Source organism: Macaca mulatta, chromosome 1 (assembly GCF_049350105.2).
Source record: "Macaca mulatta isolate MMU2019108-1 chromosome 1, T2T-MMU8v2.0, whole genome shotgun sequence".
Classification (NCBI taxonomy): domain Eukaryota; kingdom Metazoa; phylum Chordata; class Mammalia; order Primates; family Cercopithecidae; genus Macaca; species Macaca mulatta.
The window spans coordinates 238,779,830-238,791,578 of NC_133406.1; the positions used below are offsets into that span (position 1 = coordinate 238,779,830).

Sequence of the window (11,749 nt, forward strand, 5' to 3'; positions counted from 1 at the left end):
GACTCTGGGACTCCAGGGCTATGGGAGGAACCCTCGGGCAGCCAACCCCCAGTGCAAGCAGGCAGGGCGAGCGCATGGTCCCTGGCCTGTACCCCGTCCAGGCTTCAGGCTGGCATTCCTAGCCCTGAGCTGGGCAATGGGTGGTGTCAGGTGTCCTGGCAGAAATGACTGGGGTTGTGTTTCTGTGGCTGGGCCAGGAAAACTCTTTTCCTTCTCCAGCCCCATGCCTTTGCCCGTTGCCCCCCAACCCTGGCTGGGACAGTGAGGCACACGCAAGTCAGGCTAGAACATTTATTTTGCACAGAGCTGGGGGAGTGGGTGGCAGGGGGCAGTGGCAGTGGCCTTCCCGGGCAGGCCTCCCATGACTGTAGCAGCTGCGCCCTACTGGATCAGCTTGAAGGACTCCCCGGTCATCATGGCCACAAACTCTGGGGACAGAGGGGCAGGTCAGCAACTTGCCCTGGCCCAGCCACTGGCTCCCAGGGCTCCAGCCCACTCACCCTCATAGTCGATGGTCCCGTCCCCGTCCTTGTCAGCCTCCTTCATCATCTGCTCCGCCTCCACCTCGTTGAGGGGCTCCCCTGCATTCATGAGCACGTACCTGTGGGGCCTGGCGCTGAGCCACTCCATCAGCCCTGCCCGTGCCCGCCCAACGCCTGCCCCCCGCCCGGGCCCTACTTGAGTGTGTTCCAATCAATGTAGCCCTTGCCCTCTTTGTCGAAGACGCGGAATGCCGCCCTCAGCTCGCTCTCCTGGTTCTGGGCCTTCTCATGGTAAACTCCCATTAGTGCCAGGAAACCATCGCAGTTGAAGAACCCTTTGTCTGCAAGGAGCACAGCTGGGGCGCAAGGGACAGGGGGCACAGCACTCCCCATGGGCTCTGCCTCTTCCCCCATAGGCACCGAGACCTGACCCAGGGCCACTCCCCGAGGCTACCCACCCCACTCCAGCCACAAGCTCACTGTCTCTGTCCACGTCCTTGGCCATCGAGGTCAGCTCACTCTTGGTGGGGTTGATACCCAGCAGGCTCATGAGCCGCTCCAGCTCCCCCGTCTTCACCTCCCCGTTGCCCTCTTCATCAAACATCTCAAAGACTCCCTTGTACTCCTTGATCTGCTCAGCCAACAGGCGCTCTGTCTGCAGGGGACACCCACACCGGCCTGACCAGGAGTCCCTTCTGCCCCTGTGTCCAGGGAAGGGTCGGAGATACCCCTGCACCCATCCCTCCGTTGGCAGCCTTTCAAGGTGAGTGGTAAGAGAGGAGGCCCCGCCGGGCGCGGTGGCTCAAGCCTGTAATCCCAGCACTTTGGGAGGCTGAGACGGGCGGATCACGAGGTCAGGAGATCAAGACCATCCTGGCTAACACAGTGAAACCCCGTCTCTACTAAAAATACAAAAAACTAGCCGGGCGAGGTGGCGGGCGCCTGTAGTCCCAGCTACTCAGGAGGCTGAGGCAGGAGAATGGCGTAAACCCGGGAGGCAGAGCTTGCAGTGAGCTGAGATCCGGCCACTGCACTCCAGCCCCAGCGGCAGAGCAAGACTCTGTCTCAAAAAAAAAAAAAAAAAAAAAAGAGAGGAGGCCCCCAGCGCAGAGCAGTCTTCCCGGACAAGGGGTCACACACCAGGGGTTTGCAGGGCCAGCAGGGCTCTGCCAGGCAGCTCACAGGGGCAAAGGCCAGACAGACAGGGGCCAGCATTCGAGGGAAGAGCGGGAGCTGCAGGGCCAGGCGGGCCAGGCTGCAGTCCTGGAGTCTGGCAATGGACACTAGGTGAGACAGGTAAAGGAAGCTGAGAGCAGGGTGGGGAGGTTCCCAGCCCTGGCCTGGGCTTCCAGCCCAGGATTGGGATACAGCCCAGGAAGCGGAGTCCTAGGCTCCAGCCTGTGTGGCATTCTGGAGGGAGAGTCCAGCACCGGGCCACACCTGCCTGCCACCACTGCTGCTGCCCGTCTGGGAGCCAGCTTCCAGAAAGGGCTGCTCCACCCTGGCCCCGGAACAAGGGCTGTGTTGGTGGCAGCAGGGCTTGGTCACTTCTTCCACCTCAGCCTCTTCCTGCCCAGGCTCCCTGGTAGGTCCTCACACCTCCAGATTCCAGCTCAACCTACCCAACCAGCCCGCTAGAGACTCCATCCGGCACAGGGAGCAGCCTTACCATGTCGGTGGTTATCTGACAGGATTCTGCAGGGTGGTGGCACCAGGGCTGCTGTGGGCAGAACGCTGGGGCAGTGGTGGCAGCTGAGTTTTAGCTGGGCCTGGCTGCCTGGGGTCCCCAGGGTCCAGATTCCAAGAGCCTTTTATGGGTGGGAAATCCTGCTGGCCCTATTTTGGGACAGGCTCTCAGCCTTATCCACAGGGCCCCTTCCCGGCCCGCTTTGGCCTGGGCTTCCCCCGACCCTGAAGATGGGCACCGAAGGCCGAGTGCAGGGGCCAGGAAAGGGCTGAGACGTGGCGGGGCCCTCAGGAAAGGGCTGAGACGTGGCGGGACCCTCAGGAAAGGGCTGAGACGTGGCGGGGCCCTCAGGAAAGGGCTGAGACGTGGCGGGACCCTCAGGAAAGGGCTGAGATGTGGCGGGACCCTCACACACACTGTTCCCCTTGCTGTTCCCTCTTCACCAGACCAAGCTCTGAGTCTACCTTTCCAGAGGTGCGGCCCTCCAGCAGGTCTTCACGGGACCCTGGTCCCATGCTGTCATCACTTACCAGTGAGATTTCTTGTTGAAGGCCCATCCTGGCCAGCTGGTGCCCAGTGGCTCAGAGACTGGCCACCCTCCCATCCTGGTGGACTCAACATGGGCCCTGTGCCAGTATGTCACAAACTCTCCGGACAGGTTGAATAAACAAATGCATTAGGCACCTCTTGACCACCTTGTACAGGAGGGGCTGAGGGTCCACCATTCAGGGAGAAGACAGCAAGACATGGGCTGGGGGTGAAGGGGGAAAGGGGGCAAGACAGACAGGGCCTGGGGGCTGGGCTGCCCACTGGAAGTCGGGCACAGTTGGGGGCTATTTTGGGGTTTCTCAAGGAAACCTGACCTCTCTTCCACTCAGAACAGCAAAGCTGGCTCCCGAGGGGGCCTGGTGCCCAGGCTGGTCAGTATCAACACGCCACAGTGGAGCACACGCCTGCACACGTGTGTTCCCTCCTCAGACCCGCACTGACCCCTCCCTGTCTGGGTCTAATTACCCACCAGACTCCCAAAGCCAGGGTCCAGCTCCTCCCTGCCCCACCCAGGCAGGGGTGTGAGGTTTGCAGTGGCAGGGCAGGGTCCTCAGGGTCACACTCACACCTGCCCCCCAACTGGCCCCTTGGCGGCATGAAGACTCTGAGCAGGTGGGGCACTCAATGTCCCCCGCCAGCCCAGCCCTCTGCCTGCCAAAAAACCTGAAGCTACAGGATGCCTCCCACTGAGACCCAGGCCAGCTGCTGAGACTGCAAGATTGATGCTGAGGAGGGCAGGCCAACGGCCTGGGACACCTCCAGCCAAACAGGGCCGGGGCTGGAGGGAAGCAGCCCTGGGTCTGGTGGGGCCAAGGGAGGCCCTGACCTGACCTTCATCCTGGCTGCTCCCTGGCCTCAGCTTTCCCCTGGGCTGGGGAGGGGACAATTCATGCACTGAGCACCTTCCCCCAGGGGCACAGAATGCAGGAGCCGCAGCACCCAGGCCAGGGCCCATCCTGGGTTCTGGTCCGGGGTCCCGAGGTGCTGGCCAGCTGGGTACAGAGACACAGAGAACTGCACTGGCCTCGTGGCCCTGGACAAGCCCCCACCCCGACAACTCTCACAGCCAGTGGACAGCAGGCTCTGCCTCCTCCATTCCCAGGCCTCTAGCGTCTGACATTCCTGGGCCACAGTCCTGAAGGTTCCAGACATCCTGGTGGGCTTACGAGTGAAACTCAAAGCTGTTGGAGCCCGACTTAAAGCAGAGGGCACGCCCACCCCCAGCCCCGCCCTGGCCCTGACAAAGGTGGGGAGGAGCAACATGGTCACAACCACCGTCAACCCCTCTCCTCTCCATATAGGCTTCTACCCATACCCAGGCCCAGTACAAGCAGCAGTCCAGGTCCTTGCCCTCTGTCCCACTCTCCTCGTGCTGACCAGCCTCTGTGTGGCCTTTGGACATGCCCTGTACCCCTAAGACCTGAGAGTCATCCAATCTTTATTTTCCATCTTGTGTCTCTTCTGATCACCGAAGGGGTATTCTCCATAACAAAAATAAAAATAATACAAAAAAATAAAAAAACAGAAAAAGAGGCTGGACTTGGTGGCTCACGCCTGTAATCCCAGCACTTTGGGAGGCTGAGGCAGGCAGATCACTGAGGTCAGGAGATCGAGACCATCCTGGCTAACACGGTGAAACCCCAACTGTACTAAAAAAAAATACAAAACAATTAGCCAGGCATGGTGGCGGACGCCTGTAGTCCCAGCTTCTCAGGAGGCTGAGGCAGGAGAATGGCGAGAACCCGGGAGGCGGAGCTTGCAGTGAGCTGAGATCATGCCACTGCACTCCATCCTGGGTGACAGAGTGAGACTCCATCTCAAAAAGAAAAAAAAAAAAAAAAAGAAAACAGAAAAAGAGAAAAACCCTGTAACAACTAGAAAACTGCCTCAGCCACGTTCAGGTACAAGTGCAGTTGTGTTAATGGCTGTACCCGGTTATGTAGCAGATCTCTAGAACCTTTCATCTTGCAAAACGGACCCTCTGCACCCATTAAACAGCAGCTCCCGGCCGGGCGCGGTGGCTCAAGCCTGTAATCCCAGCACTCTGGGAGGCCGAGGCGGGCGGATCACGAGGTCAGGAGATCGAGACTATCCTGGCTAACATGGTGAAACCCCGTCTCTACTAAAAATACAAAAAACTAGCCGGGCGTGGTGGCGGGCGCCTGTAGTCTCAGCTACTTGGGAGGCTGAGGCGGGAGAATGGCGTGAACCCGGGAGGCGGAGCTTGCAGTGAGCCAAGATCACGCCACTGCACTCCAGCCTGGGAGACACAGCGAGACTCCGTCTCAAAAAAAAAATAAAAATAAAAAACAGCAGCTCCCCTCTTCCACCTCCCCCAGCCTATGGCAATCACTACTCTACTTTCTGTTTTTTTTTTTTTTTTGAGACGGAGTCTCGCTCTGTCACCCAGGCTGGAGTGCAGTAGCTGGATCTCAGCTCACTGCAAGCTCCGCCTCCCGGGTTTACGCCATTCTCCTGCCTCAGCCTCCCGAGTACCTGGGACTACAGGCGCCTGCCACCTCGCCCGGCTAGTTCTTTCTATATATTTTTAGTAGAGACGGGGTTTCACCGGTCAGCCAGGATGGTGTCGATCTCCTGACCTCATGATCCACCCGTCTAGGCCTCCCAAAGTGCTGGATTACAGGCTTGAGCCACCGCGCCCGGCTTTCTACTTTCTGTTTTTAAGAATTCAACTCTGGCCGGGCGCGGTGGCTCAAGCCTGTAATCCAGCACTTTGGGAGGCCGAGACGGGCGGATCACGAGGTCAGGAGATCAAGACCATCCTGGCTAACACGGTGAAATCCCGTCTCTACTAAAAAATACAAAAAACTAGCCGGGCGAGGCGGCGGGCGCCTGTAGTCCCAGCCACTCGGGAGGCTGAGGCAGGAGAATGGCGTAAACCCGAGAGGCGGAGCTTGCAGTGAGTTGAGATCCGGCCACTGCACTCCAGCCTGGGCGACAGAGCAAGACTCTGTCTCCAAAAAAAAAAAAAGAAAAAAAAAAAGAATTCAACTCCAGGGGCCAGGCATGGTGGCTCAACCCTGTAATCTCAGCACTTTGGGAGGCCAAGGCAGGTGGATCATGAGGTCAGGAGTTCAAGACCAGCCTGGCCAAGATGGTGAAACCCTGTCTCTTCTAAAAAAAAAAAAAATACAAAAATTAGCTGGGTGTGGTGGCAGGTGCCTGTAATCCCAGCTACTCGGGAGGCTGAGGCAGAGAATTGTTTGAACCCAGGAGGTGCAGGATGCAGTGAGCCGAGATTGCACCACTGCACTCCAGCCTGGGCGACAGAGTGAGACTCCGTACACACACACAAAAAAAAGATTTTGACTCTGTAGACCTCCTAGGAGTGGAATCATCCAGTGTTTGTGTTTCTGTGGCCGAATTAATGTCCTCCAGCTTCATTTGTGGTGTAGCATATGACAGAATAGGCTGCTGCTTCTACTTTTTTTTTTCAGGTGGAATCTCGCTTTGTCTCCAGACTGGAGTGCAATGGCATGATCTCAGCTTACTGCAACCTCCGCCTCCCGGGTTCACGCAATTCTCCTGCCTCAGCCTCCCGAGTAGCTGGGACTACAGGTGGGTGCCACCACACCTGGCTAATTTTTTATACTTTTAGTAGAGACAGCGTTTCACTGTGTTAGCCAGGATGGTCTCTATCTCCTGACCTCATGATCCTCCCACCTGGGCCTCCCAAAATGCTGGGATTACAGGTGTGAGCCACCGTGCTCAGCCTGGAACAGGCATCTTTTTTAAGGCTGAGTGAAATGTTTTTCTCGGGATGGACCACACTCGGTTTCATCTGCTGATGAACACTTAGGTGCTCCTACCTCTTGGCTGTTGGAACTGCTACTGCAATGAACACGGGTGGGCATGAAGGTGTTTCATAGATGTGATTAGTATTTAAATCAGTAGGCCAGGCATGGTTGCTCACGCCTGTAATCTCCGCACTTTGGGAGGCCGAGGTGGGCAGATCACGAGGTCAGGAGATCGAGATGATCCTGGCTAACACAGTGAAACCCTGTCTCTACTAAAAATACCAAAAAAGCTTAGCCAGGCATGGTGGTGGGCGCCTGTAGTCCCAGCTACTCAGGAGGCTGAGGCAGGAGAATGGCATAAACCCAGGAGGCGGAGCTTGCAGTGAGCCGAGATCGTGCCACTGCCCTCCAGCCTGGGCGACAGAGCGAGACTCCCATCTCAAAAAATAAAAAAAAGGATTTAAATCAGTATACTTTGGGTAAAGCACATGACCCTCCATAATGTAGGGGGGGCCTCATCCAGTTCGTTGAGGGCCTTAAGAGAAAAGACTGAGGTCCTCCAAGGAAGAAGGAATTCTGTCTCCAGACGGCTGCAACGTCAGCTCTACCCTGGAGGCTGCCCACAGTGCAATCACACGGGCCAACTCCTCAACATCTCTCTTGTGTGTGTATATGAGAGATGTGTACATACAGACACACACACATATACACACCCCCCTGCTTCTGCCACAGAGGGCCACCGCAGACATCACCACTGCCACTGGGGGTCCCCAGTGGGAAGACACCGAGAGACCCTGCCCCACTCTGGGGCAGCAGCCTCGGCTGCAAACCCACCTCACCTGAGCCACACAGACACAAGGTGGTCATTGTGTCCACAGGCAGGACTCTGATGGTCCCTGCAGGTGGTCTGGGGCCCCTTCTATCTGGTTCTGCTTCCCCCCTTCCTGTCGCAGGGGCTGACCCCTAAGAGGGAGCTCCTAGCCCAAACTCCATCTCAGGGTCAGCTTCTGGGGAACCCAAGCTGTGACATGATGGGATGTTGCGGTGGACACCCTGCCGCCAAGCTGCAACCAGGCACCAGTGCGGGACAAAGACACACGCTCCCACATAGTCACCTGTTACACTCACTGGTGGTGAGTTGGAAGGGCAGGGGGTGGACCAGGTAACTGCCGCCAATCGAGGCTACAAATGGCAGAAGGAGAGAAAGGGGCACTTGAAAGCCAGAGGTGAGCCCAAGTGTGAGTGTCGGGGGCCCTCTGTGGTTCAGGCAGCGTCTCTGCTCTCCACTCTGCAGTGGGAAGGCACTGAATCGGAGGCCCAAGCCCAGGACTTAAGTCAGAGCGGGCAGGGCCTTGGTGGGGACATCCAGGCGGGTGTCCCCTGAAGTTTGATCCCAAGGTTGCTCTGAAGCTTCTGCGTCTGCAGGTTTGCTCACCGCTCCATAGGAAGAGCTGACCCTCCCACCCCCAATGCTGGAAGGACCCAAACCAGAGGCAACACTAGTTTCCCCGAGCCCCACCTGCCCTGGTAGCATGAGGTTGGCACTGAGGGCAGAGCTGCAGCAGAACCAAGCTGCAGTCGAGTGGGCCTGGTGCTGCCATGGCACCTGGGGGGTGCGGACCCACAGGGCTCCCTTGGGCCTGGAGCGCGGGATCCGTAGGAAGAGGACTCCACAGCTCCTGCCTTCTCCTGCTGTTCCCTTCCCTCTGCAGCTTCTGCCTGAGGCCTCCTCGGCAGAGCACTGGGCCGGCCACAGCATTGGCCGAAGCATTGGACCGAACACCCGAGACGTGGCCCCCTGCACAGTCACCTGCTCAGCCCTGGGCTGGCCCCTTCCCACCCTCATCACCTCCAGCTCCCCCACGGTGGCTTCCTGGAATTCCCCCAAAAATCTGTCCCTTTGAGTCCCTGTCTCAGGATCTGCTTATGGGAGCCTGGCCTGGGCAAGGGTGAAAAAACAAAGTGAAGCCCAAACTCTGGACCCCCAGACCACACAAGGAGGAGGGGATGTGAACAGCAGAGCCCTGCACTCCCAGCACTGCACAGGAGATGGCTAGAGACAATGGCTTGGGCTTAAAATGCAATGTGAAACCTCTACGGTAACCATTAAAACGACTGAAACTGTATAACCTCCACACCTGCAGAAGAAAAATAATGATGAAAATGTAACAAATCTAACAGAACACAGGAGGGGAGAAAGAAGCATAAATAGAAAGTAGAAAGTCACATTATAAAAGTACATTCAGGGCCAGGCGTGGTGGCTCACACCTACAATCCCAGCATTGCCAGAGGCTGAGGTGGGAAGATGGCTTGAGCCCAGGAGACCAGCCTGGGCAACATAGCGAAACCCTGTCTCTACAAAAACACAGCCGGGCACAGTGGCGCACGCCTGTAATCCCAGCACTTTGGGAGGCTGAGGCAGCAGATCACAAGGTCAGGAGATCGAGACCATCCTGGCTAACATGGTGAAACCCCGTCTCTCTACTAAAAATACAAAAAAAAAAAAATAGCCGGGCATGGTGGCGGCGCCTGTAGTTCCAGCTACCTGGGAGGCTGAGGAAGAATTGCTTGAACTCGCAAGGCGGAGCTTGCAGTGAGCTCAGATCGTGCCACTGCACTCCAGCCTGGGTGACACAGAGACACTACGTCTCAAAAGAAAAAAAAAAAAAATCAGCCGGGCGTGGTCAGTGGTCCCAGCTACTCAAGAGGCTGAGGTGAGAGGATCGCTTGAGCCAGGAAGGTGGAGGCTGCAGTGAACTATGACTGTGCCACTGGACCCCGACCTGGGTGACAAAGCCAGATCCTGTCTCAAAAACAACAAAACAAACAAACAGAGGAAAGAGCTCAAAGAGTTGAAAGTGGTTGTTTATGGGAGAGGGCAGGCCGGCGGACGAGCTGCGGGTTAGCAGCCCTGAAAACCATGGATTATTTTGGAAAATGAACGCTTGTCTTGAAACAAAGGAGCGCCCCTCCGCCGCCCGGGATCTTCCGGGACCAGCGCACAGAGCTGCCCTGGACCGGCAGCGAGGGCGGCGGCGCCAGGGCTTCTCCCTCCATCCGCGGTACTCAGCCGGGTTCCGTAAAGCCGGGCAGTGCCTCAACTTCCCAATGCGAAGTGGGGGAGGAGGAGCGAAGCCCAGCGCGCCCTGAGGTGGGGCCTAGCGCTGCACTAGAGGCTTCCCGCTGGGTTTTTTTTTTTTTTTTTTGAGACAGAGTCTTGGCCTGTCGCCCAGGCTGGAGTGCAGTGGCGTGATCTCAGCTCACCGCAAGCTCTGCCTCTCGGGTTCAAACGATTCTCCTGTCTCAGCCTCCCGAGTAGCTGGGATTACAGGCGCCCACCACCACGCCCGGCTAATTTTTGTATTTTCGGTAGAGACGGGGTTTCACCATGTTGGCCAGGCTGGTCTCGAACTCCTGACCTCTGGTGATCCGCCCGCCTCGGCCTCCCAAAGTGCTGGGATTACAGGCATGAGCCACCGCGCGCAGCCGTTTCTTGCTTCTTGCTTGACGTTTACGTGGCACAGCCCGTGGGAGCCTGTGCTAGTCAGCGCCTTGCGTCCTGAAGGCGGCGGCGAAAGTGGGCGGAGCCTCGGTCACCCGGCCCCGCCCCGTCAGTTGCCCCCACCCCACGGCCCGCCTTGTCGCCCGCCCCGCCCTGTCTCCGCCCCGCCCCACCTGGAAGCTCCGCCCCCGGTCGTTAGCTCCGCGCTCTCCCACCAGACGGCGCTCGCAGGCCGCGCGGAGTCTGGGCGGTCCCGGGGCCTGGGCGTCTCGGGTCACCCGGCTTGGAGTGGGAGCTCGGCCGGCCGGGGTCGCCGTCCGAGGCCGGTCGTGGGGATTTCGAGTGCTGCGAACCCGGCGCCGCCATCCGTCCTCGTTCACACCCGGCCCTGTGCGTTTCCCTTCCGGGCTCCCACAGTCGCCGGGGACGAACGGAGGCGCCGGCTGCGGCCCCGCGGGGCGCCCCGACCGCGGCTCCCGAGAGGCCCCTCGCCAGCAGCCGTCCTCGCCGCGGAGGGCCCGGCCCGGCTCCCTGCTCCACCTCGGGGCGCAGTGGCAGCCAGGTTCCGGGGCTCCTCCGTCCGCGTCCTCTTCAGCCTCGTTCGAATGTGACGGCAGCTGGGTCATGTTGTCCAAACGTACCAGGAGCCCCAGATCCTCCAGGCAGCCCGGGCCCCAGCGCGCCCGGTGGCCCAGGAGCCCCTGCACCCCCGCAGCCGCGCTGTCCCGCCTCCTTCCGGCTCCCAGAGGGAACCGCAAATGGGGACGTGCGGGCCTGGGGGCAACACCCAGGCTGAGGCGGGCAGGCCCTGGGCGCGGGTGGGCATGGATCTGGCCTTAGCAGAGCCCCAGGAGTCAGGTTGACTCAGCCGCTCACTCCCTCCACCCTCTGCAGGGATGGGCGCTTCCTCCCCATGGTCACTCCCAGAGGTCCCAGCTCAGTGCTGGACCAAGGCCTGACACCTGGTCCCCAGGGGCTGCTGGAGAGGCCGCAGGGCAGGACAGACAGACCCTTCGAAGTCTGACGGGGGCCGGGCCCGGTAGCTCACTCCTGTAATCCCAATACTTTGGGAGGCGAAGGCAGGCGGATCACTTGAGGTCAGGAGTTGAAGACCAGCCTGGCCAACATGGCGAACCCCCCACCCCCAACTCTACAAAAAAATACAAAAATTAGCCGGGTATGGTGGCACGTGCCTGTAATCCCAGTAACTTGGGAGGCTGAGGAAGGAGAATTGCTTGGGGTGATTGAGAGGCGAGGTTGCAGTGAGCCCATGTCGCACCGGCCACTGCACTCTAGCCCGAGCAACACAGGGAGACTCCATCAAAAAGAAAGAAAGAAAGAAAGAAAGAAAGTCTGATGGGCAGGCTGGGCCCACCCCCAGGGGACTGCAGGGCAGGTCTACAGGCCTGGGCAGAGCTCCAGGAGGCATGCAGCAGCACCCAGCCTGTCTCAGACGTGCGTCAGCCACGGGCTCCAGGGGCCACGTGCCTGGCCACACCTGCTGATTTCCAAAACACCCAGCACCTGCAGGCCCAGTCGCCCCAGGAGGGGCAGCACCCCTGCTAGAGGACTCCTGGTTCCACCCAAATCCCTGCTGCTTGGAGTCCTCTTCCACCCGTGGGCAGCGCCCATGCCCTCAGACCTCCCAGACCACCGCCTTGGTCTGTGCCCCCTCCAGGACCTCACTGGTCCCCACACCACACCCCACCCCTTATTGCCTCCTTCAAGCAAACCTTGCATCAGCTCCCAGGGGACACACGCTGGAGCCTCA

General features: G+C 59.0%; 1 protein-coding gene across 9 annotated transcripts; it reads right to left on the reverse strand.

Annotated features, from left to right (window-relative positions):
* Positions 1–277: 277 nt before the first annotated feature.
* On the reverse strand, positions 278–11,325 carry CALML6 (calmodulin like 6). Of its 9 annotated transcripts, XM_077980029.1 has the most exons (6): positions 2,700–2,875; positions 2,152–2,202; positions 963–1,137; positions 679–823; positions 501–601; positions 278–428 (listed from the first exon to the last, which is right to left on the reverse strand). In XM_077980029.1, exons 1-6 carry the CDS (start codon positions 2,724–2,726, stop codon positions 382–384), a joined length of 546 nt encoding a protein of 181 aa, XP_077836155.1. In that variant the 5' UTR covers positions 2,727–2,875; the 3' UTR covers positions 278–381. The 9 variants fall into 9 exon arrangements, with proteins under 9 accessions (XP_077836155.1, XP_028696988.2, XP_077836145.1 ...); XM_028841155.2 differs by lacking the exons at positions 2,152–2,202; positions 2,700–2,875 and adding an exon at positions 10,152–11,325; XM_077980019.1 differs by lacking the exons at positions 2,152–2,202; positions 2,700–2,875 and adding an exon at positions 10,152–11,325 and having other exon boundaries at positions 501–610.
* Positions 11,326–11,749: the final 424 nt, after the last annotated feature.